Genomic DNA, 27,234 nt, shown 5'->3' on the forward strand with positions numbered 1-27,234 from the left:
CCATAGCAATGGTCCAAATAATGATATTTTGCTGTCATCACAATCACATTGGTCAAGCTAGTCATCTAGTCACCTGGCTTTGACAGAGACTCTTGTAACTAGATTGTCACAAGTCTACCACAGCAGACTATGTTTCATTGAGGAAGGCACTGAACCTGTACCTCAGGGGTATCAGATTAGTGAATTTAACAAGCCAACTCTGGTCTCATGTATATCCAGATCGAGAGTAACAAAAACCTGGCAAGCACTCAAATCCACGGCTGGAGTTCCCAAGCACTGCCCTTCTGCTCAGCCTCCCTCTGCAGCGCTATAGATAACAGAATCATCTAAACAGCTAAAATGTAAAAGCTTTTATGTTTTTGCTTATATCATAGCGTCTTAAAGTAAGCCATAACCACATTAATTTTGAGACATTATCGTAGTTACTGTGAACGGTTTATTGTCTAACTGTCACTGGAGAAAAACATGGCAGCCTCTATCAACCTCTGTGCTGCATTTGACATTGTAGGTCAGTGTTCAGGTTTGGTGGGAAATGTGCCGAATCGCTTTCTGGCACCAAACAGGGAGGACTCTGTTCACCCTTTCTCATAATGGCAGATGGTAGAGGGGGTGAAAGGCGAAGAAATCACCTCCAACATTATATATCATTATATTATTGTATTTGACAATACACATAGGATAGTTTAATCTACACTTCAGCTAACATTACATATAATATTTACTGATTATCATCAATCAACAGACCCCTCCCAGTTTTTTTTAATCATTTGAACAAAACACAACTTTAAAACAAACAATAGAGCAAATGTAAAGAAATATGTGGTACTTCCAAATTGCAGCAGAAGTCCATGGATGACAGAATAGCACAAACTGTACCTTTTTTGTATTTCAGAGAAAATCAACCTGTTATTAAGGCCTTTTGGCTGGTTTTCAACAGCCAGCAGGACTTATAAACACACCTTACTGACACAAGTGTGAGCAGAAACATTATCCACTTCAGACACTTCTGGGTAAATGCAATTACCTTGTCAAACACACACACACACACACACACACACACACACACACACACACACACACACACATTGACAGGGCTCATTTCTAGACATTTGACCTCATCAGCTGTCACCTCCCTGGCTCCATCTCTCTTTTCAGCAAACCAATCCAACACAGGTTTGGTCCTAAATGGCGACTGCATTCTATCTTGCTTTCTTTTATTTGGCCCGTGTGTTATAGGATGTTATGAGGAAAAATGGATGATTTATTAGCTGTACAATAAGTCTACACTTTATCAAAATGGAGGTCAGTACTTGCAGTTTCCTGGGTGGTGCAAGATTTTATACCTGCCTGAAAGGGTATTGATTTTTTTTTCTTTTAAAGTAATTTCAGCTTTATCATTAGTCCACAACGAACAGTGACAAAAAGTGAGAGACGGGAAGTGAATAACTTATTACGCAAACTTCAGGTCGGATTCAAACCAGTGACTTGTAGTTAAATTAAATGCACCTCAGCCTATTCAATCAGTACTGCAGCCTTGGGACTATTGATTGTCTGATGTCAAATTGTCTTAGAGGAACAGAGATCTTATTATCATTGATGTGAACTGAAAGGGACCAACAGTGACATAGCAGTCTTTTTGTTGCTATTACTACCAGTTTAATACGTTCTTAGATGTTTAAGAGGGTGCAGGGGTCCATCGGAGTTTGTGAACCCCAGAGTGCTATGATGGCACAGTGCTGTTGGAATGAACATATAGCTTGTAGTTCAGTCCTGTGTTGCGTTTGTTGCCAGTTTGTGGTAGGCCTATGTCAATGCACACTGAATATTTCTTATGCAGGGAGCATGCATTGTGCTGAGCAGTGCACAAGCCTTCAGAAGGTTTTCCTCCAGTGCACTTGTCAGAGTGCATGGTCAGAACATCTTGCTTGTAATATCTAGTGGTTCAGTGTCTACTAATGCAGGGATAACAGTTTGGGGTTCTTGTTCTACAATAAATGTCAGCTTTCGAGTCTGGTTCACCTTTATCGCTACTGTAAAAGGTACTACTATATTGACCACATCTCTCCTCCAGCTCTGTTCTATACAAATAATGAATCATCTTCTTTTTTTGTAAATCCATATCAATCCATAACCATGTTTCATTGACATGCATATTATTAATACTGATTTACATTGCTTTGCGTGACTTCTTGTGTGATTACAGTTCCTGACATCAGCAGGATTATATCAGTTACATAATTATGTATGGGAAACCATTATTTCCTGATCATCTGGTGTGAGCATAGTTAGGAGCCTAAATAATCAGTGACATGCAGTGTTACATGTGTGATGCAATTTAAAAATCGATGAGGATTTTGAAAGTCTTCTAGGTCGTCCCCAGCCTAAAATAGAATGACGCTGGTCCACGAGCTCTGGTGGAAACCTGAATGCTACACTAACTGTAGACCAGGCTATTCCTTTGTAAGATTAATGTTAGATCGCTAAGAGTTTGCCGGATAAGGATGAGCTCAGGGAAATGCAATTGGCAAATGGAGGCATGTTTTGATTGTGGAAGGAATGCTGCAGGCCATACCTTAGTCATATCTCTCAAACGTTGTATAAGTGCTATTTCATCAGTGGCCATTGTGTTGTTTTTTAAGCTGGATATGATTTTGCTTATTGCCTGACAAGATCACATCATCTTTCAATGCAGTGATAAGCCACTAATGGGCTTTAAACTGTCTTGCTGAGGTAGCTCCAGGGTGTTTATTGTATTTGTTTGTCGGTGCCCATGAGCAGAATAAGGTGCTTACTAAAAATTCCCATTTGATGAAAGCCAAACAGCACTCTTGACGGCAACCAGTTGTCTCTGTTGCTGTGGTAACTCCCGTATGAATGGCAAAATGGCAGAGTGATCGGGTTTCTGTGGTAACTGCTGACTTCTGCTATTTTTGTCTCTAGCTCATATAGTGGCTGGAAGTTGAGCGAGCCAAAAAGGAGGCTTATTTTAGATAAAGGATATTCAGTAAGGACTTTATCTTATATCGCATTAAAGTGACACTAATGTATTCTCATGGATCATGACCTTTGACCCTAAATCCTCGCCCAACAGATGCAAGATCTGGAAACATCTCTCTGTTAAGCTTCTATACGCATCCATATCGAATTTTAAGAGTGGAAATTTAAACCTTGTTGTGAAGCTGCTGTTGTTTACATGCAGTTGCTCAGTCACCACCACTGCTGGGATTAGGGTTTCCATTCTGACTGGAGACATCCATACTAAAGACCATTGATACTGTATGGCATTGGTTATTGGAAAGGGTCCGCCAAAAGGAAGGTGTTGCTTATGGACAATTTCGTATTTATTGCCAAATTAATTGAAAATCTGGACATCCATCATTGGGTGACTGCAGCTAACATCATTTCCATTTTCCTTTTATTGTGGAATATTTGTCTGATTTGTCCAAAAATATTACAAATTTTAAAATGACTACACAGATAACTCATATTAATCTACACAAAATAAGTGTATGATTCAGTGTAACCTTAAATTAAAATGTACTTAGTATTACTTGAGTTAACCGCCTGGTCTTCAAAAAAGATCTATTTACTGCCTTATAGGTGGATTATTTCTTAAACCAGCGGAGCAGCAAACTGTGCAGCGCTGTTAGCTCTGTGTGCTTATCAAAGAAAATAGAAGAATTTACTTTTTTGTTTTGTTTTTGTTACTAAATTTTGATGGTCTGTTGCCTTGATCATTCATCGCTGTTCAGTGCTGTAGTGTTCAGACGAAATCTCAACTATTTAATAGAAAAGCCTGGAAACGTTTTCACATGATCTATAGTCATTTTACTGGCATCCAAAATCTCCATATATGGATCTAAGGCTGGTTGTGAAACTATTTAGCAAACAGGACCAGCTACCAGGCCATTTGCCGCTGCCGTCCATAACTTCAGCAGTCCACAGCCCGTGCCAACAGTAACAGAGCTGAAACTCTTGAGGTTTAATGATCATAGGCTTGGCCAGAACCAGGGGAGGTGAGGTCATTCTGTTGCTCTTGAATTCAGTCTCCGCACGCTCACCCCACTTGCTATGGATATTGTTAGATTTCTTTAAGAGTACTTTTATACTATTAGAGTACTGTTATTTTTCTTTTTGTAGCTCAACATATTAAGCATTGGACAACCAATCTGGAATTTCAGTGGGGTTGATTCCCATCAGGCTCACAAATGACAAACACTGTGCACCCGCTCATGTTTTGTGTGCCGCTTTGCCTCAAACTGTCCACTAAATGTCAATATGTGCATCATCTTTAACATTCCGGATCCTTATGAGTTAGATGTATTCTTTTAATTCATTCATATGTGCAATTGTTTGGTATTGAATTGTTCAAATTTAAGGGTTTAAAACATTTGTAAATGTTCAAATGTTCACATTATATTGGCACAAAATGTTGTATATTGGCAGCATCAATGTCGGTCAATTAAGAGAAAAAGCTCAGAATACTTCCCAGTTTATTAAGTTGAGATTCATCCCTGGTAGCTGTAAAATCCCTGCTTGTCTGGATAATAACATTCCCTGATAACATAGTAAGTAAGAGGCCTGACTGTAGCATTGATAAAAGATTAGAGAACTCGATGCGACTAACGACATAAACCAACGGAGTGCAGTGGACTGGTGTCAGTCAGCCAGATAAGTTGGACCCTCTGCTGTGGATGAGTGAGAATGAAAACATCACTGTTCTTGGCATACTCCCGCAGCCATAATCATTACGTGTGCTTGGCTGCTGATGAAAAGGGAGTTTTTGGGTTTAGCTTGCAGCGCTTGAATATGATTAACACCCCGCGCTGCATGGTATGGACAGAATATTATTTGGCTTATACAGGCTTGTCTGCTTGGAGAGTATTTAATTGTGGATTTAAGGGGCAGGGCACTACGGTGGCGTTACAACAAAAGGAAAGCTTGTGATTTGGAAACCTCTTCCTCTCTGACCAAACAAAGAAAACGTCTAATTTCTCTGTTGCGTGATTGCATTCAAATTGTAGGTCTTCTTGGAAAGGAGGAATAAATTATGGAGACCATAATTTGACAAGTCTTTACTTTTTATTTTCAGTCTGTCATCATGTTGGTGTTTGCACTCTCCCAAGAACCACTGTTCAGCTGTTCTACTTCCTGTTTAATTTCTAGTATAGCTGTATAGCTGGATTTAAATACTCTTCACTTGCAAATGCGGGGATAATCTTACATTTGACAACACAGTAATGACCAGTCTCACTATTATTTAGCATTTCTTAGCTTTAAGGGAGCCCTGTCTTCCAAAAACCTTTCATTCTCACTCCTTTGATTCCTGATTGTACTGTAAAATTGAGGATCAAATTTGAATTGGCATCCTCTTCATTATCAGAATTGTGCTCTCAGTCCTACTTAATATTATTGTTGCTCTTGAAATAGGGTACATTACAGGGCTGTTGGTGAAGACTGCTGCGTGATAATTCTTCTTGGTGCATCTTCAGGGAAGCGCAGTGATAATTGAATCGGTTCAGTGGGATCTCGTAGAGGAAATCACCGCATTTGTCATCATCGTCTTCAAACGCTAACATAGAACTGCAGCTAACCTTGTCAGCCATTTAATTTCACTGGGCTCTCCTCCATCCTCTTTCTCTAGTATCTCAGCAAGCTGAAGAAAGAAAGTGCTTGGGACCAGAAGGTCACTGGACCTAATCAATGGATCAAGTGGGAAATTCTGCTTCCGTTGAAAGCAAATGATAACGTTTGACTCTCCCCTAACAACTATAAGCCCCAATTACATTGAAGCTGGTCATTGGAAGACTGGAGTGATATTGGGCTGATGCTAGGAGTAAATGTGTGTAACTGCACGAGTGTCAAACGAGCTGTTGCTTAAAAACAGAATGGATTCTTAGGAAGGCTCTCTGGATAAATAAAAAATATTTCCATTACAATAATCACAGGACTGAAGGGCTAAGCCTTGGCTATCTGTAAATCAGCACTGAGAAGGCTCCTTCATTCATTCTGCTGTAGGGTCATTTAGGGGTTGTCATGGTTACCTCTGCAGGAGGAGGCTAAGGAGCACCTGCCTCCACCCCCCTTCATTAAAATCCATGTTATTGATTGGCTGGACTGGTATCTACAAACAACCCCCCCCCCCCCCTGTACTTATTCTGCTGGGTTACTAGCGGGAGAGCAGGACAGAGCTGGCTTATGATTGCATCGGCCTGCTGTCATTCACAGACAGCAGCCAATCAAGGAAAACAAACCAGGCCAGGGGCCACCACTAGTAAATGTGCTCTATGAAAGACAGCTAGCTGCTGCTTAGATTGCTGTATGGATGTGGACAGCCAGTGGAGAAACATAATTTTGATTTCTTGTGGAAGAGGGACTCACTTTCACTGTGTCTTTGCCAAATATATTTTTATTTAAAAGGAGAAAAGGCCTCATTCTGGGTCCAGTGGATGTTTGAGTGGAATGGAGGGTAAGTAATGTGGTGTTGCTTAATTTGTTCTGCTGCTGACATGCTGTGTGTAGTCAGGAACTGTATGGTAGCTGTGTTTCTGATCTTTTCCCTTGCAAATGGCCTTTGTATTGAGTACAGCAGGTGGCCCTGTACATTTTGTATTGATATTCATGAAGTGGACGGTTTGTTCAATGCGTGGGCGAAGGCCTGCTGGCCGTGTGTGTGTGTTGCTTGCCTCTTTATGTCTTAGAATCTGTGTGTGTGTATGTGTGTGTGTGTGAGAGATACGCTAGCTGAAGCAGATATCTGTGTTTACATAGTGGCTTGTTGAGCAGAGCTAGATTAAGCCTGGGGTAGGGAGAGGGAATGTCATTCAATCTTTGTATTTATTTTCCATTGATGTCCCATATGTTTGTTTTCTTTGTTTACTTTCATTCTCTGTGGTTTTGGAAAATAATTAAAAATTAAAGGTTGTTTGACAGATTGTGTCAGCCATTGCAGCCTCCTGCACAACATCTTAGTTGTTGTTGGAAAGAAATATAGCCAGGGAACTGCCTTATCCATCTGCTAGCAAGTAAAGCAAAGAAAATTGATACATTTATCTTTCTCCCTCCCTCCTCTTCTCTCTTTTCTGTTGCTTTATTGACCTAAAAGGAAAATTATAATAATGCCAAAGCATTTCAGGGCTCCACAAAGCAATTTATCCATTGCATGTGATTTTAAATGCATCACACACATTGAAAAACCAGAACAAAACAGTGAAAACACAATTGTTACAAACTGAAGAGATCAAATCTTGGAGAACAGTTACATTATGTTGATTATTATTATTTTTTTTAAACCAACACAAATCAATAAATATACTTGCCTCTTAATTTGTAGCCAGCAAAAACAAAGTTGCTGCACTTTCTGGCAGCATCAAAGATCACATTGAAGACAAGATAAACATTTTGGAACATTTTTACAAATTCAGGATAATATTCTCTTGAGAATCAAATACAAAGAAACATTTAAAAGCAGTGGCAGCTTAACACAATCTCTTTTCTCTTGGCAGCCAGTTTTTTTTTTTTTTTTTTTTTTAAATCTCTCTCTCTCTTTGTTAGTGCTTGACTGTCATGTCTTCATTTAGAAAATGCTCTCTTGGATTTTGAATTCTTGGATACTTCGCAAGAAGAGTCCAACATAAAATTAAAGTTTTGAACTGAGATCTAATGCCGTCATTTTCTTCCAAATGTACATCTTATAATTTAGGCAACATTTTTTTCAAACTGCTGTGTTTATGTGGCACATAATTCTAGGAATTTGATTCTCACTTTTGTATTGTGGATCAGGTTCTATATTTATGTTAGGATGTTTTGCATTACCAAATACAACTATTTATTCAATTGATTTCCTGGTCTGCTTGGCAGAGATTTTGCTGGTACTTCTTAGATCTCTTCTGTGTTTTTGCACACAAGGGGAAAAAGTACCAGTTCGGCTCTACATCCGTTGTTTGGAAGTACTTCTACTGGCGCCCAAAATAGATTTCCAGAATTTTAAATGAGAGTTAGTCCCTTATTGCTCTCTTTCCTTGGATGACACACAGTCCCTCTCTCTGTGTCTGTATTTCCTTTTCATGTTGAAGATAAGTTTGAGGATCATGAATTGAGCAGTGCTGGTATTACCCCAAAGTGTAATTTTTATGCCACAAACGGCAGCTGAAATGATGCCTGTTGTTGGTGATGGTGAGTCAAAGAGCCTCGCAATAATTATTTCTAAGTATGTGGGTAGCAGTGGACAGTGATCGATCTGTCAGTGTTCATATAGATGGTCAGTTCTTCTGCGTGGTTTACATTGTTTACGCGCACACTTGCAGATACATGCATACCTTACTAACAGCTCGCACACAAACACAAATGTACACACAACACAGGATCTTATAATCACATGCAGAAACACTGTACACAATATCAGTACACGCGTTACACACATAACTAACTTACCAGCCACTGCTGCTGTGACAGATGCTGGCTACACTCCGCCTTGCTCCGAGGTCAACGGAGGTAGTTAGACCCAGACTGGCTCTGCTAGCAGCCCCATCAGTCAGAGCCAGCCACATGAGCCGGGCTATGAAGCGCTCCCTAATGGGCCCTGCCACCAAACATTTCAGGCATGAGCAGCCGAGCCAGAGTGACTTACAACTCAGGTTAGGATGCAGGCAGCCTGCAGGAGCTCCCAGCTTTGTCTCGTTGCTTCTTATGATAATGTTTGACATTATTGTATCTCCTTAAGCAGTGCTGCCTTGATCAGGACACCCTGCCGTGGCTACTTCTGCTCTGAAACTTGAAGGTTGCAAATAGGTTTTATAATTACATTTCCAATCAACAAAATTTACCAAAAATATCTCAAGTTCCACTAATGCTGCAGGACTGAGGTCTGGACTCTGACTTAGCTACTACGGGTGTAACGGTACACAAAATTCACGGTTCGGTATGTGCCTCGGTTTTAGGGTCACGGCTCGGTACGCCTTTGGTACAGCAGGGAAAACAAAAAAAAATGTGTCATTTATTTTGAAAAATGTTATTAAATGTTATGTAACGTTAATGGTTAATGGTTTTGTTTGGTTTTGTCTCGTTCTGCTAATCAACACATTCAGGTGATGCCATCGTAAATGACATGTTTGAAGTGTTTCCACAGAAATACCCGACTTCAGTTGAACAATGTCGGCAATATAGTTTGACACTCATAGTTGCTTGTCTTAACTAACCGGGAAACTGTAATGCTGTAATACAGTGGATCTAAATGTCACGGGAGGATCCTCCAGCTCTGGTCTCTCATTTGTGTTTGCCGTTTGGAGGCAGCGACACTACATGACTAACTGGGCTAAGCTGACTAGCATGCTACAGTTGATAGACAGCAACTTGGTGCACTGTCAAAACGTTCTGGGTAAAACTTGCGCTATAGAATTTCTGTTCCGCGCGTGCGAGTAGTAGACATAAACTATTTTGACAGTAATAGTTTGGTTCACAGTACAGTACACAGTTTGCGTACCGAACCAAGGAAGTCGTGTACTGAACGTCCTGTACCGAACGGATCGGGACAAATACACGTACCACTTACACCCCTATTGGCTATTGTAGTACATTAACATCGATGGTTTTAAACCATTTCTGTGTAGCTTTGGCTTTTTCGGTCATTGTCTTTCACTGTTTTGTCTCTTTTCCAGCACACTGGAAAAGTTTCATGGTGTTTTAGGGGGTTCACCTCCAAAACTGATGAACAGTGTAGGACTCAGACTTTTAGTTCACAGTCTTACAAATGTAGAACAATGCAGCAGGACTTCCAATCTAAACATACAGTTTCACTTGTTGACCAGACTGAATACAAAATAAGAAGTGAAACTGCAGCACAGGCCTGTCAGAACAACACCGTCAGAGTGTCTGCTGGTGTCTGTGGGTTGGAGACGTCACCAACTGAGTGTCCCTGCAAAGGATTCGCAAATATTAAAAATTAGTTATGTTTGTGTAAACTTGTCCAATATATACAGTTGTCCATGAAATTGGGCATCTCTGTATAAAAAATACCCTCAAATTAAGTCTGAAAAGCAGCACTTTCACCTTATATTCATTGTTTCATATTCAATGTGCTGGAGTACAAAGCTAACTAAATGTGTCACTGTCCGAATGCTTTGTGATTTCACTGTATAGAGTTGGTCAGTAGTCAATATACTGTATATTAAATATTTTTGTTCCAACAATACTTTGGACTCTATTGGAGATATATGTTGAAGTTACTTTAAGTTATTTATGTCAGTTTCACCTACCAAAGGCAGTATGTCTGTTATAGGGCAGAATATGTGTAGCCTTGTTAGACATATAGTGGTAGTAATATCATTAATATATAATGAAATAGACATTTCTTTTGTTCTCTTTTGTTGTTAAAGGAAAGAGATTTATTTGTGTGTGACTGTGCATTTATAAGAGTCATTGTATGTTTGAATGTGTGCGTGTTCACGTGTGTCTCAGTGTGTTGTCTTTTATTATTCCGGTCAGGCCAGCAGTCTGCCGACCATCCTCTCTTCAGTAAAGGTCACATCTCCTGTTATCTCCAGTGACATTTAGTCATGAGTCTGTCTGTTAGAATTTGTCCCTTCAATTAATCACATTATCCTCCCAACATGCTCTCTGGCTGCCTTCTTACCAATATAAACTCACAGGAGTGGTTTCAGCCAAATAGGTACAGAAGTGAACTTGTGGCATAAACAGGGTCACCAGTTTGAATCATGGCCCAGCAAAGAAAATTTGTGAATGAGAAATAGTCTCTTCCGATTAAAAACATGCTGTTGGACTTATGCAAGGCCAGTGCTGAAACAACCGGTTGATTAAATGATTAGTCGGATCAGTCGAAAAGTGACAGCAAATGAATTGACTGCAATTTTTATAACTGATTGTCTGACTGATTTATCAAGCTTCTCAAATGTGAGGATTTGCTGCTTTTCTCTGTTCTATATTATTATAAATTGGTTATTTGGGGGGTTTGTACAAAAGAAGCATTTTGAAGATGCTACTTAAGGCTCTTGGAACGTGTGATAGGTATTTTTCTCTATTTTATTGATTAAAAGATTAATTGATAAAGGAATTGACAGATTCATTGATCATGAAAATAATTATTAGTTGCAGCCTTACTTCAGGTATTGCAGCGATGATCTTATCCAAAGAGAATTATAGTGGGTGAGCAGGCAGGACTTAAGCTGCAAGTATACTCAGTCAGAACTGCTTGTTGGATGGTCGAATAGCTCTGAAAACCCCCTCCCCCACCCCTTTCCGACGTCGGATTGTGGGACTGTGTCCGACAATTTGTGTACTTCTGTGGCCGTTCGGAACAACTATAAACACTTTCGATTGTGGTCGGACAGCACGTCTTACGAACTAGTTCTGCATAAATGGACACTTACTCAATGACAACAGGACACATAGACACCCAGTTGCTGTTTCAACCAGTGGGCTTTCAGTTAAATCAATAAGACACCCTTAAGCAAGGCACTCAACCCCAGTTGCACAATTGTAGCTGGTGTGGAGCTGTATGAATGTGAGGATATTCTTCTGCAGATCTCTGTTGTGCAGAACCAAATAAACGAGGGTTAAATAGTTGACTTGAGCCTGGCTAGCTGCAATCAGTGGGCTGATTTTCAAAATACACGAAAGCCACATTTGCCGCAAATGAGAACCTGAGGAACAATTCCCTCTCCTCCCCTGTTGATCAAAGGTGAACACATTCCTGATTAGTATTGAGTCTATTTTTTCCTTTTCACTGGCTTGATTGAAGATTGCTTTATTCGCTGCACACAAGAAGAGAACAGGAACATGTCTCTTTGACCTTGTTATATACATGGCACAAGTGTAGCAGAATCACTGTGTATATAGAGTAAAGTTCAAGACAGGTTTTGGGCAGTAGTTGAACAAACCATCATGCAAAAAAAGGAAGAAGCCAGCAGAAGTCTTAAAAGAAGTCTGAGATGATAGACTGAACGGCATAATGACAAATAAATGATTCCACATATTTTAGTAAAATTGTCTCTAGACTTAAAATTCCCTGCCACATAAAAGGGTCCTGGAAAAGAGCTCATTTACCTTTTTACAGCTTCATATATCCTGTAAAAACATTATGTTTACGTGATAATCTCTCTAATCCATATCGCCATGACACCGGACCATCTTATTTGCCCTCAGACTTCTCATTCTGATTCCAAAGTTAATTGCGTGACATTGATGCTTGATTACATTTTAGTTTTATTTAGTTTGATACTCACTTGATCTCCAAATGGGAAATTCACGTTATAACTTTACCCGAGGATTATGTAATTAAATTACACAAGGAGGATGAATGATGTCTGTCTGTGGGGCTTGATTCCAGGGCATCCAGTTAAGACAGGATCTAATTTCTAATCATGCAACCCTGCTAACGGTGTCTTGCCCAAAGACAAATCAAATAGGGCTGCAATTAATGATTGTTTTTTTTTAGTTTTTTTTAATTGTTAAATCATCAGTTGAAAATTATTTTTGTTTAATCGTTCAGTCTGTAAAGTGTCTCCTGATGGGGAAAAATGGCCATCACATGCTCCCAGAGCCCGAGGTGATATTTTCAAATGGCTGGTTTTGTCTGCCCATAGGTCAAAACCCTCAAGGTATTCAATTTAATATGATACAGAACAGAGAAAATCAGGACTATTTCATGCATTTAAAGCTTTAATTGTTTTGGAAATTAAATGTGTGCCTTTTGGCTTATGCCCACCCTGCTATATTGTTTTATGTGAATAGGCTGTATGTCAATTATGGCTAAAAATTTTTTGGCATGAGAGAGTCCATTGCCAGCCAGACAGCAGTATCCTCTCATCAATGCAGGCTGACAGCAGCTGTTAGGCTTGTTTGACCACAGGCCAATCTGAAAGACCCTTTTCTGCTTGGACGAGAGCCTGCACTTCACCGCAATGAATAGTTGGCCAGCTGCACTTATAGTTTATGCACGTGTGTGTTTCTGTGTGGGTATGAGGCTGGGGTTCATCTGAGTGGGGTCTTTGTCCCACCCTCCCTGTCCTCAGTGTGACTCCTAGGGAATTAACATGACAACCCAACACCCTCACCCAAATGCAATGGTCTATCAGTCTAGCATCATTTGCTACAGCTCGGAGAATCCCTGAACTTTTTGCCAAATGTAATGATAATAATAATAATAATAAAAACTATTTGTATTGCACCTTTCATACAAGAAATGCAGCTCAAAGTGATTTACAACACAGAAAATACGTGCACAGAGTGCTTCACATAAAAAAAGGACAGAATGAACAGTTTTATCCTCATTTAACTTTAAGAAATTATTGCTCATCCATTTATTTATTGCCAAAAGACAGATAGTAATGGAGTTTATAGCTGCAGCATCATTTGGTTCAGCCGAGATGTACAGTTGCATGTCATCTGCATAACTATGGAAACATACATTGTGCTCTCTAATGATGGCACCAAGTGGCAGCATGTATAGTGAGAATAGTAATGGACCAAGGCAGCTCCCCTGTGCAACCCCAAAAGATCCCAAATTGTAGGAGGGGAAGGTCACCTGTAGCCACCAGCAGAAATGATGGTACATTTTAGCAGACCACCAAAAATCTGTGGATTGTTCCACTTCATTATTAAAGGAGCTTTCTTTTTGCTTTATATATTTTGGAATTTTGACTGCTATTCCTGTCGGTTATGATAACATTTTACTCATCACCTTCACTGCTGACATTTGGGGATGCTAGCAGTGATATTTGAGTGACTGTGCTAGAGAATGGCTATACACAGAATGCACAGGTCAACCATACAACAAATTAGACTGGTTTTAAACAGTTTAACCATATTATCTAAATAGCTTATTTGGAAGAGAAAACATTAATGAATCTTTTGGCCTGGTGGACTGCACAAACACAACTTTACTCCCACGTCTGAAGCCTCCAGTTTTTGATGTTAGGATTTGTTTGAGGAGTGTTACAAGTCAGTTAGCAGTTAATCTCTCTAAACTGATCATTATTTATATGCTGTGGCTAATCAGTCTATCAAATGAGGCACTTCCTTACCTGCATTCAGCTTAAACTGACCAGTATTAAAGCATAAAAGCAGGCCTTCAAAATCATAATCTATCTGAGACAGAATTTCAGTCTGAAAAACACTCCAGTGTTATATTTTAAACTAAAAACAGTTCTCAGATAATGAATAGAAAGGTCACAGCTCCAAATTTCATCTGCCACTTTTGTAATCAGTGATTTTTTTTTTCTCATAGAGAAAAAGAGTTTGTGAAATTGAAAACAAATTGAAAACAGATGGCAGATGAGGACCCTATGACACTGTTTTGTTGCCGCATCCTGCAAGCATAATAATATCACTTCGTACTGCAGCTAAAATACCTTGCTCATTCCTTCCATCAGTCAGGACAAGTAATCTGCTACATAAAGTATAAATACATTAGCTTCCAACACTGCTGGTTCAATAGAAATACATGTCCTTTAGTCATCTGAATCTTTTTGCTGTTTTTCCTACAGTCTTTACTAGTCTTCTGTGTAGACGTGACGTAGTTTTATACAGACATACAGCATTTAGTTCTACAAATATATTTTCTAAAGGATCCTCCTTGGATGTAGAAGAAAGATTTTTTTATCTAATAGTAAGCTCTAACCCATCTGTCTTCTTCCTTTTGTGTCTCCTTTACAGTAAGCATGTTTCTCAACACCCTGACACCCAAGTTTTACGTGGCTCTGACGGGTACTTCCTCCCTCATATCAGGACTCATATTGGTAAGAAACACTTATTTTCAGTCTTTATCTGGTTATACTAAAGCTGATACTCATATTAGTTTTGAAATTTATTATGACGTTAGCAATAATTTTGGTAGCAATACTGATTTTAAAGTAAGAATTGATGTTTTCTCGCAAAGACTGTGTAGTCCCTCATTCGTCCAGGAGTGTTCTGTCGTAGAAAAGGTTTCAGTCGTAGTCATCTGGACACTGTTTTCAGAATCAAGATGTTTCGGCTCCCATCCGAAAGTCATTCTCAGTTTTTCTTGCAAAGCGCAGATATCCCTTGTTGAAAGTAATTGTTCTTCGATACACTAAAACACAGTGGGTGTGACTCTTGGTTAATAACTACAGTACTTGAGCTTCCTCCTGTTATAACCATTGTACTTTTTCTGGCTACTTTTTCTCAGCTAAATGTAAAAACCAGACTTTAAAGTTGATGACTGTGTGCTTGACATTCTCATTCATAATGTTAAAAAGAGAAAATTAATTTTCAGAGGTGGCTCCTTATGTGACTTTATGAGCCCAGGATGTAATTTGTTAGGACTATAATCACAGGTTCAGAGGCCACGAGGAGCTGAAGAGAGAGGAAATCAATACTCATTTGGTCCTTCATAAGATGAGCTGCAAAAAAATGGCAGCCTCTGGCACTGGGGTGTTTTTGTGTGGGATGTGGATGAAGATATCTAGAGCTCCCATCTCTGTGCATTAAACACTTAAGTTAATTTGATTGCAGCACCTGACTAGTGGCTCCAAGGCGTTGCTTGCATACTGAGCTGCCCCTGAGCAAGGCGCTTTTCCCTCAGCTGCTCTAGAGACGGCAAACAGTGCAAAAATGTTTGCGTATACTGCATTCCTGAGATGTGGTTTTGTTGCAACTATCCCTCAATCTACAGCTTTGCAAAGAGTGTCTTGCCTGCTTACATCAGTATTAAAAAAGGAGTAGAATAAATAAAGATGTGACAAAAATCATCAAAGGAAGGGAAGCAATATGATTGAACTGCTGGCAAGGCTATTCCTACTATTGCAGGTATTTTATCTCTCTTTCAAGTTCTTCACAGAGACAGCCAACTGTGAAACAGTGTTTGGTCTGTATTTTAAAATAGCTCCTCTCTTAATTAACTCACTCTCTCTTCCCTGTGGGCTATTGGCCAATATGTGTAGGCTGCATAGAAAAGCTGTTGAGCTTTGCACATGCTCTGTGAGATGATTAAGAAACGTGGAAGCCAATTGGTTTCATAGGAGCAATGCTGGTCATTTCACTGTAATTAGAATAGATGTTTATGTCCCAATTAGGTAGGTTTCCACTAAAGAGTTCTAGATAAGCCCCATCAAAATTTGATATCACTTCTTCCCTCAAGCAGAGGCTGACAGTATAACTGCTTAGCCAGATGGCAGTCTATACACTTTCTCATCAGTGTTCTGGATGGTTGTCTCACATTTGGTCATTAAAACTGATACCATGAATGGTTCTTGTATTAGTATATTTTCAAAAACTTTGTCCGTTTTCCTATATTCTTTGGGCGACATTCTCACTTAATATTTATAGTCACAGTCTTCTGCTGTTTGCCACTGATCAGCTCCACCAGAGCAGCTCTGTGTGCCTTGCTAAAAGGCAATTTGATGGTAATTGTTAAGCATATGGAGAATATTTATTGATATGTGTTTGTGAAGCTCCAATGCCTGGAATCAAACCAGCAACCTTAACATATTGTTGAAATGGTTTTATTTTGAGTAGGGTGATAGGACAGATGTTTTTTTTAAACTAACATATACAAATTTGTTTGACAAGTGTGTAAAGGAGAGTGATGCTCAAACCCAGTTAAACTGACTGCACTGACAGTATGCAGCGCTTTTTAACCTGAGAGCCCAACAAAGTGTTTTACAGTGCCTCTCATTCACCCAAACACAGACACACACACACATATTGATGACAGCGGAGCTGCTCTGCTCAGCGGGAGCAGTCTGGGGTTCAGTGTCTTGCTCAGGGACACTTTAACATGCAGATTAATGGATGTCACCGTGACCCAACAGTCTGCAGATTTTCAGTCCAACCAAACAGCAGGTTTCACTGATTAGTTCCTCCTCTCTTGCTGAAGGTGGTAATTGGTAAAATTCTGGAGAAGCACACTCTTGGGCCTTTGTGGCACAAGGCTAAGACCCACTGATGCACACAGTGTTAATCACAGGGGTAGTTTAATCCACATTCTGATTAAAATCATAAATATGTGTTAAACGCAGATGGGGAATAGCCACTAGCTAAGCACAACAAAAAATGTGAGCTGAAAGTATTTTTCTCAGCTATCTACTAGCCAGTAATTGTACATCCTGTTTTGTATGAAAATCTGATTGGTTGGTAAAACTTTGAAAGAGGTTTGTTTTAGGTTTACTACCACTGTGTTTACTGGATTACATTTGCAAAGAATGAGAACAGATGCTAATTTAAGAGAAGTATGTGCAAACGAGAAACATGGCATTTTTTTAAAAAGGTTTTCAGCTAAACTCAAATAACCCTCTCTGTTGTCTTCATTGAATGAAAAAGTCATATGAACAGTATAATTAAATGTTCTCTTTCTCTCTCTGTCTCTTCCTCTCTCTCTCAGATATTTGAGTGGTGGTATTTCAGGAAATATGGTACCTCCTTCATAGAGCAGGTGTCTGTGAGCCACCTGCGCCCCCTCCTGGGCGGAGTGGACAGCAGCTCCCCCAGCAACTCCAACACCAGTAATGGGGAGGCCGATTCCAATCGGCAAAGTGTGTCTGGTAAGAGCTGATAGATGCAAAACCCACTACAGACAACAGAGCACCTTTTTATAATGCTGTATGGAGCATCAGTGCGAAAAGCAACCTGATTTTGACAGCAGTATTGTGTCAGTGTATTAGAACTACAGCCCTATTTTGTTGTTTGACATCATAGTCAACATTTCCCATCACCCACACCAGAGTAAATTTTAGTAAAAACATGTCAATTTACACACAGCTTATGTTTGCCTCACATTCTACCAGCAAGTCGGGGACTTTTGCACCTCTAAGATTTGTCCCATGAAAAATGTTTTAATGCTGTTATTTTACCCTGGAGCTTTTTTAAAAAAACAAAACAAAAACAAAACAAAGTTTTTTTTACAACCAAACAACAAAAAATAAGAACAACATGAACAGAAAAATGGATGCCACAAATGTTATACTCGTCATGGGTCTTATGATGGTCACCGTCATCACCATCTATTTATTTAACTGCTGCAAAGGGCTGGCTCAGAGTCCCTGCTCACTTCAGCTTTTCCACTCTAGATCTCATTCCTTTGCAGGTCACTGTTGCAGTAATACAGAGCCCTTCATTTTGGTTCTGCTGTGTTAACTTCAAAAGGGAGAACTAAACAGCCAAAATGTTGTAAAATGTCAAAGCAATTTTTCCGCTGTACTGACACAAATCCCACCGGCCTGCTGAAGGCGATGAATGCATTGATTTAAGTGTGTAGTTTTGGGAGAGGCTTTCACACTTTATCATGAAGATTTGAATTGATGATGCCATCCTGTCACACTTTTTGGAGTTGGTGCATTGATGCTTAATTACAGACTGAGTGGCTATTTGAACGCTCCATCCAGATAGGTTTTTTCTGATTGTGTAGCTTCCAGCTGTGAATCAGAAATATTCTCATGTCTTTCACTGAGTGCTGCACTTGGACCAGCTACAGGATTTGTCTCTAGATGACGCATCAATCTCCCCGCTGCTTCAGATTCCCAAATTAAAACTAATTAAAGGTCCAGTGTGTAGGATTTGGTGGCATCTAGCGCTGAAATTGCAGATAGCAACCATTTGAATAACACTTGCCTCACCCTCCCTTTCCAAGCGTGTCGGAGAAACTAGGGGTGGCTGCGAAACTCGTGAAAAACGCGAACAGTCCTATCTAGAGCCAGTGTTTGGTTTGTCTGTTCTGGGCTACTGTAGAAACATGGTGGTGCAACATGGCGGCTTCTGTGGAAGGGGACCCGCTCCCTCTGTAGATAAAAACGGCTTATTCTAAGGTAATGGAAACACAACAATTCTTCAGGTGATTATACACTAATGAAAACATACTTATAAATATTACATTCCATTTTTGCCAATAGCTCCTCCTGAATGTTACACACTGGACCTTTAATACAACCGTACAAACATTGCATTTGTGAAATATATTGGTGTATTATTTTCTTTTTTAGACACATTCTCAAACATGTTTGCAGCTTTTTAGCTGTATAGCTGGTATAATATTCCCAAACATACAGTATTAATAAGCTTTTATATACAGTACAGCCTGTACAATATCTTAAGTGCATACCTTTTTTAAATAGGGTCGTTTGGATCAACAAAATTTGCTAAGATATGATAACTGTTGCGTTCTCAGTGTTTTTCCACCCATTTAAACAAAAGGAATAAAATCAAATTAAGAAACATAGCATAGCTGTTCTGATAAAAGTGCGCTTTAAGAAGAGATTTACTGTTTAAAAAACAAAAGCACAGTAATTGCCATACTCCACAGAGTTAAACAGGAAATCAAACCCCCAACCCTGACGTGTACTTTCTGAATTACAGTAGAGGAGATCGAAGAAATTCAAGTCTGTCCAGCAATACCCTCCACTGTCACTCTGTGTATGAGCTCTGCTTAGTGGCTTCCATTCTACATCAGTGATGCTTTGATCATGGTTAATCCTTTGAATGTGTATTTGGTCCCCCATGAAATTCATTCATTTCAAGAGAGTGTTGAATAATTCCTTTGGTTCCATTTCAGATGATAAAAGAAAATATTTATTCTACGCATGCATCCATAATGTAGCATACATTAAATGACTGCTTGCCTGCTTTTTTTGTGATTAAAAAAAAAATCGTATTTGCAGCAAGCCAAAATTGCAATGAAAGTTAAAGTTCAAATGGTAATTATGTATAACCTCACCTGATCAGTATAATCTCTGCAAGTTTCTTCCAAACGATCCTGTTGCTGAACTCGTTGTTGAGACATGATGCGGTCTGCTTTTGTTTTCAGCCAAACAACTTTGAATTAAATAGGATTATGTGTGCTGTATTAAATCAACAAGCCATGATTGAGAGAAGAAAGGCAGTCTAATTATTTCGAGTGTACTAATCCTCAGTTTTCTGGCTAATAATCTACTCTGTGTAAATCCCTCCATAGAAAACAGAATTGCAGGGTGTAGCATATTCCTTTTCTTTGTTACAGCAGAAGTCTCAGACAGACAGTTTAAGTGAGGTCGCTTGACTGATTAGTCATAGGTATGAACTTGAAATGAAACAATATAGTACAGTCCACATGACTTTATGAAATTGTTCTTCATTTTTATTGGTGGGCTTCAGTATTTGAAAGTGTTTTCTAGAGTAGTAGAGTAAAGTATTGTGTATCCTTGGTATGATTCAGGCACAACTGTGGTTAGATTTAAAGTTAATGGCTAGTGCTGAAATAATTAGTTGATTAAATGAATAGTTTATCATTTAAAGTTATTTATCAAAGCAAAGTACAAAACATTTGCTGGCTACAGCCTCTCAAATTTGAGGATTTTCTGCAATTTTATATCATTGTAAATTTACTTACTTTCCAACTATTGGTCGGACAAAACGAGCAATATGAAGACGTCACCTTGACCTCTTCATTTTTCATTATTTTGTGACATTTTATATCAGAATCAGAATCAGAAATACTTTATTGATCCCCGTAGGGAAACTCTTTGTTACAGTAGCTCGCCTTTACGTCAGTGCACACAGGAGAAAGTACTAGCAAACAATATGATACACTATAAAACACTATAAAAACAGGTCAGAAAATAAATTAAGTATCAGGTCGGTATAGGTAAAAGATAAACTAAGTAGATGAAACAATTAATTAATAGATACAAAAATGATGAAAATAAAAGTTATCATTAGTTGCAGCCCTAATAGTCACTATTAATGGGCTAATTCAGCAATTTAGTATTGCACTTAATTAAAGTTTGGGGACTGACTGACTTGCAAGAGACAAATTGAAAAATGAATGATCAAATTCGATGTAGCAGAGGATATTCTGACCTGTAGGTCGTAGTATGGATCGAGCTCCAAAAATGACGGATCCTGCAATTCCCACAATGCATCTGGATTGCGTCTTGTACTCAAATCCTTCCTTCCTGGTAAATGTTCACGTCTGTAACACAACTTTTCTGTTAGAAATTTTCCTCAAGCCAAAGCTGGTAACCCCGATTACATCATCAGGGGGTTATCTCAGCGGCTCCAGAGCCACAGAACACATCTGTTTTTGCAGGCTGAGCAGCGCTCCTCATGATGAATAAACTGATCTTGATAAGTGAAATTGCAGTTTCCCTGTCTGTTAGGAAGCGTATATTTTTGGTATTTCAAAAACCCCACATTGTTAAATCCTGTATCCTACATTCATCTGTTCAGTGCTGTTAACCAAAATACGGGCTTGTGACTGTTTTCTGACAGCAGTGAGGCATGTTTGGTCATTGAGGAGTTTTAAGGCCTTTTCCCTGTCAGCCGCGCTCTCAAAGAGGTCGATGTGCCAGTCGGGGAGCTTCAGGGTGGATGTCGGAATGCACAGTCGAGCCCTTTGAAGTGCACCGAGGAGACTCAGTGTCGACTTTACCCTTGACACTCATCACCAGTGTTGTTCTCTCTCTTTCTCCCTCCTGCAGAATGTAAAGTATGGAGAAATCCGCTGAATTTATTTCGTGGAGCTGAGTATAATCGGTGAGTGACAAAAGCTAAGCTACCTGCATCTGAAAACCCTGAGCTGGTTTGAGGCTTCAGTTTGCCTCCAGGAATACTGGAGCTCTGGCCTCCACTGTCTGTCTTTGTCCTCCCTCTCTCTGATCTGTATGTCTTCTCTTGTTTGTTTTCCTAATCAGTGTCGTGTTCACTCTCCTTTTTGTCTTCCGTATATGTTTGATACTATTTCTTTTCCTTCTCTTGCTCTTTTTTCACCTCACATTCTGTCATCTGTTCGGCGTTTTCTCCTTAGTTACAGTTAATTGATTTTCTCTCCTCTTTTTCCTTTCATTTGTTTTCTCTTCTGACCAACTTGTCATTCCTTATCAACTCCTTCCTTCTTTTGTCTTTGTGCTTTCTGTCATCTATTTTTCCTCTTTCAGATTTCTTTTTCTTCTCTCCCTTTTGAATTCTTTTCATCAGTTTCTGTTCTGTCATTCCTCCTTTATTCTCTCCTTGATGTATCTGCCTCCTCTTCCTCCTATTGAGTCTTTCTCCATGTTTTCATTTCTCATGTTGTAATTATCCTGTCGTTTTCTCTACCTATCAACCCGCATGCTGAGCTCCAGCTATTAACGTTGGCCAATCTCAGTCAAGTACAATTCCCATTAAGTCAGGACAGCCCATGACTCGTGTACAATTATTTGAACAACATCTAACATCTTACTAACATCTGAGCAAGTAAATCAGCTCAGGTCTTTCATTCTCTCTTTCTTCTTTAATTTTCCTGCTGTGCCTTTCATGTGGATACTTTAATTTTTCATGTCATTGTGTGTGTTTGAATACTTAGTTGCTGATTACGAATGTGTCTCTGTGCTGGTGTTCAGATATACGTGGGTAACAGGTCGAGAGCCGCTGACATACTACGACATGAACCTGTCGGCACAAGACCATCAGACCTTCTTTACCTGCGACTCAGACCACCTCCGGCCTGCTGACGCCAGTAAGCCAACGCACGCTCATGCATATACAGTACATGCATCCTGATTTGTGTGCACAGGTCATGTCACTCTTCTGGCATCTTAAATATGTTTCTTTGTGTGTGTTTGTTTGGTGGCAGTTATGCAGAAGGCATGGAGAGAGAGAAACCCACAGGCTCGGATCTCTGCAGCACATGAAGCTCTGGAGCTCGAAGAGTGAGTTCACTTCCTCTTTGTTTTCCTCTCTTTGTCTCCCTGTCTGTCTCTAGTAGAACTGTCTATTGTCTCCTTTGAGACAAGCAGTTAGGAGGGTTGGTTGTCATTTAGAATAGTGAAGGTGTTAATATAAGAAAGCTTCAATTAAAATAAATGTCTGTCAAGTCATCTGTGCTAAAAATGGTGATAATTAATCATAATGGTGATACCCAGTAAAACGATCAGGCAGTCCTTGGAGCATATGACATGCTAAATTGGAAATTTAGAAATATGAATCTTGTCATAAGAAGTCAATACTTAATTTCCCTGTTAAAACTTTTATTCATCCAGAAAACACTGATTGATTTTTGTTTTCATTTTCCACCTATGGACCTGCCTTACTTTGATGAAGTTCAATATATTCCCAGATCACTAACCAGCAGTGCAGCGATGTGTTTTAACTGGAACTTGTTCTGACTGGTACACAACTGGTGCGATTTTAACAAATCATGGAGGGATGGTCACTCATTGGCACAATGTTGAAGGCACAATGAAACAGCATCTTAACTTCCTTTTTTACAATGTTTTTTTGTTTTGATTGTGACCCCTTAAAAGGAAGTCACAGTTTATGGCCTTAGTATGGACACGAGCAGTTTAATCAAAGAGTGACCTTCTCAGATTCTTTGAATTGAAGGATTTTTCAATGCCTGAAGAGGTAAAAGTTTCTGGTATTTTACAAAGAAATAGTACAAACCTAGAAAAAAGTCACAAAAAACAAAACATTTTAAAAGATTTTTTTAATCATTTGGTGACTTGTTGGGGGTCCCAGCATACCGTTGCCATAATCACTGTTGCTTTAATCAGCCATTTTTGCAATGTTATAAAAACCAAAATTGTCTTTGCACTTTCTACAACTTTTTTCAAATCCGTATTTTAAACAATAAAATTCTACCAAAATTAACTCAACCTTGATTTTATCTCCACATCCAAAATAATAAAAAACAGTCTTTCTTTTAGGTCACCAAGCGTCCGATTGAAAGATTGGAAACTGCAGGTTTTGTTGGTGGGAGGGATGATGCATCTCATCACAGACTGGCCCTCAGGGTACCTGCATCATTCATAGGGGAAGACAGCTTTACTTGTTTTCATGGCAGTGTAGGTTTATTTTTAGTAGCATCTGTGACTACAAAGGCAGTGCAGAGGAATTGTGGCAGCGTTGTATGTTGCTCTTGGCTCATATCAAGGCCGTGACAGCAGGTTGACTCAGAGGAAAACTTCTTTGATCAGTGCTCTGTCAGATGCTGCTTACAAAAACATGAGGTGTAAAAGCAGATTTATAGCACAGAGATGCCACACTGTGTAGACAAACAAGGCACCCTGTATATATCGTGCTGGTAAATTAATGAATGACTCCATAAGGATAAGAAAATAAGTTAGTCTGTAATTTCCTGGTTAACAGATCCCGGTCCTCACCTCTCCTCTCCTCCTGTAGTTGTGCGACAGCATACATCCTGCTGGCGGAGGAAGAAGCTACAACCATCATGGAGGCTGAACGTTTGTTTAAACAGGCACTAAAAGCTGGAGAGAGCTGCTATCGCCGCAGCCAACAGCTCCAACATCACGGTACACAGTATGAAGCCCAACACAGTGAGTATACTGCACTCAGTATCGATACTGCTAATAATCAGAATAATATTTTTCTTCTGCTGGCTATAGCGCACCTCTTGAGCCAATGAGAATTATTTTTAAAATGTCATATTGCAGCAAGAGAATCATTCTTTTATCTTTTGTAAATGTCTGATAAGTAGCTTCCGTGATATTAAGTGCTGCATATGAATCCGGTCCATCATGCTCCCAGTTTCATTATACGGACAACAGTGGACAATAAAAATGATCTGTACCTGGTACATCATGTGTTTGTGTGTCTCCACCAGGAAGAGACACCAATGTATTGGTGTACATAAAGAGAAGACTGGCCATGTGCTCCAGAAAGCTTGGCCGAACACGAGAAGCAGTTAAAATGATGAGAGATGTAAGTACAAAGCCTGCCAGCCGAACACACACACACACACACTCACACAGGCATACACACAGACAGGGCTGAGAGGAAGTTGTTTCTTTGATTTCTGAAGTTTAAAAGGCTTCAGTTTCAGGGTTGGAAAAATCAAACATAGCCACATTAAAGTTTTTATTTCCAACATTCACTCAGATTGCAAGGTTTAAATTTGACAATATAACTGCATAGTGATGACCCAAAACTCTTGTCTGCTGACTGTGCATGTGTCGCCCCCTGTCCGGTATTACATGTAACAACAGTTGTGTGTTTTCCAGTTAATGAAGGAGTTCCCTCTCCTCAGTATGTTCAACATTCACGAGAACCTGCTGGAGTCACTACTAGAGCTCCAGAACTACGCCGACGTCCAGGCCGTTCTGGCCAAGTATGATGGTGAGAGACACACATAGTTTAATGCTTTTCTTTATGTTCATATGAAAAACACAGAACATAATTATTGATATTGATATCATGATACACAGCTGCATCCAAGGGTGCTGGTATAAGTGCCTCCTCTGAATGTGATGACTACTTTGCAATTACTTAAAAAGTAACTTAACTCTAAATCCTTTTTTGAGTAATTATAAGAAAAATAAGACTTGATAACAAAACACCCCCAAAGCTTTGAAACCTAAACTCGTTATCTTCATTCACAAACCCCCACTGGGCAGCTGCAATGCTCTTAAACACAGCCCCGCCAACTATCACCTGTAATTCCAAACTTTTGCTATGTTCACTAAACACCCCCCTCCCCTCTGTCCATGTCTGCTTTGTCTCCTCCACAGATATTAGCTTACCCAAATCTGCAACAATATGCTACACAGCAGCCTTGCTCAAAGCCAGGGCGGTATCAGACAAGTGAGTATCGCTTTTCTTCGGCTACAATGCTCATACGGGGGCTCGACATACCTGCTCTGCTATTTAAGAGTTTAAAATAGAGCTGAAAAGAGCCCGGGGACCCGTTCAGAGGGAATGAGAGAATGGGGCTGAGCGGTCTTGTAGTAACAGTGGGTTAGCAGTAATTTTGCTCTTCGGTACAGGGCTGCCTTGAGGATTGATCAGTGTCATTGTGAGAAGTGAGTGTTTCTGTCTCGCCAGAGCACTCTGCTCACCCAGAGGTACAGGGTTATTTATGACTGTACAACATTATACAGTCATTCTGATGGTGCACAGATAAAACCAAAGAAATAACCAGTTTTCTTTTAGCCATATACCCATCTATACATACATAAAATTGGTCTTATAGCCCATATATATATATAATCAGTAGGCATATATCTCTTTACAGTACATATTAATGAAATGGTCAGTCTTGGCAGAAAACACAGTGTACCATCGAATGAATAGGCAAGTAAATAAAAACAGGTGATGTTACACTAATTACAATGTACAGAAATCTTGACGATCACATAGACTATTACATTGTAATCTTATTCCAGTTGCCCCGCCCTCACCCCTGTCTTCGGCTTTATTGCTTTATTCCTCATTCATACTTGGTTTGTTCACATTTTTCCATCCCATAGCTATGGCTCTCTTAGCTTGCAAGAGACACAAGTCTGTTAGTGCACGGTCACTCTTCTTAGTAATAAAATCACTTAGGTAAATACCCAGGAGGCAAAACTTTGGCAAACAGGGGATTTTCAGTTTTGTTATCTGGTTAACCGTGTCCAAAAACTTTTGACCAAATTACATTCCCATAAGCAGTGAAAGAGTGTTCTTTTAGCATTGTTACTAAATCCATTATCTTACATGAAAAATACACCCTGAAACAAAAAACAAACGCATCTATTGGTGATGTACTGGATTATTCTCCTGCTCTGGCCCTCACATGGGCTCACTCACTTCAATTTTGATCATATAGTGTGATGTGATATAGTGCAATCCCAAATCAGATTACTGACAAGAGTATTTTTTTTGTCTGTGTGTGTGTGCGCAGATTCTCTCCAGAGGCAGCATCCAGGCGAGGGCTGAGCACAGCAGAGATGAACGCAGTAGAAGCCATCCACAGAGCGGTGGAGTTCAACCCTCACGTCCCCAAAGTGAGACTCAGAAGAACATTACATACACACACTTCACACCTGCCGATGTCCCGCTGTGATCACATGCTCACCGTGTAACACAGCTACTGGCCAGTGAAGGCCAGCACTGATGCACAAAACTCTTAACACCTTCATATTCCCCTTCAAGCGAAGCGATGCATTTTAGGTATACACCGAGAGAACTTAGCTGTCAACTCTAAGCAGTCAGTGCTGATAGACTTCGGACTTCTTCAGGCTCTCTTTTGGAAAAATATGCAAATGCCTCTCTGTGTTGAAGGAGATTGCAACCTGCTTTGCTTTAGAGAGACTGACATATATTGTTAGAGGAAAAGCAAAACAATTAATCAAAATATGGAATCTTTTCTCAGAGTTTTTAGAAAATGAGAATATCCCACTATCATGTCATCACTACTGCTGCTTTTTTCTTTTTTTATACCGTTTATTTCATATTGATCTAATAGTTTATTTAACTATCCATTTGTATGTTAAACTTTAGCACTTTTGTGTATTTTGTTTTCTTTACATGTATGAG

General features: G+C 39.6%; 1 protein-coding gene across 9 annotated transcripts in view; it reads left to right on the plus strand.

The window, feature by feature from the left end:
• Positions 1-27,234, plus strand: part of LOC122874654 (suppressor of tumorigenicity 7 protein homolog) — a 49,988-nt gene that overhangs the window by 16,238 nt on the left and 6,516 nt on the right. For 3 of the 9 annotated variants that reach the window (XM_044192824.1, XM_044192823.1, XM_044192828.1), the window contains 10 exons: positions 14,671-14,753; positions 17,357-17,516; positions 21,423-21,477; positions 22,323-22,438; positions 22,556-22,631; positions 24,070-24,257; positions 24,545-24,642; positions 24,927-25,056; positions 25,449-25,521; positions 26,600-26,702. In XM_044192824.1, the coding sequence (XP_044048759.1) occupies positions 14,671-14,753; positions 17,357-17,516; positions 21,423-21,477; positions 22,323-22,438; positions 22,556-22,631; positions 24,070-24,257; positions 24,545-24,642; positions 24,927-25,056; positions 25,449-25,521; positions 26,600-26,702 (1,082 nt within the window). Of the gene's footprint in view, positions 1-6,306; positions 6,470-14,670; positions 14,754-17,356; positions 17,517-21,422; positions 21,478-22,322; positions 22,439-22,555; positions 22,632-24,069; positions 24,258-24,544; positions 24,643-24,926; positions 25,057-25,448; positions 25,522-26,599; positions 26,703-27,234 lie in introns of those variants that run through there. The other 6 variants (XM_044192827.1, XM_044192825.1, XM_044192831.1 and 3 more) reach the window with 4 other exon arrangements.

The sequence above is a fragment of the Siniperca chuatsi genome, linkage group LG4 (assembly GCF_020085105.1).
Source record: "Siniperca chuatsi isolate FFG_IHB_CAS linkage group LG4, ASM2008510v1, whole genome shotgun sequence".
Taxonomy (NCBI): Eukaryota; Metazoa; Chordata; class Actinopteri; order Centrarchiformes; family Sinipercidae; genus Siniperca; species Siniperca chuatsi.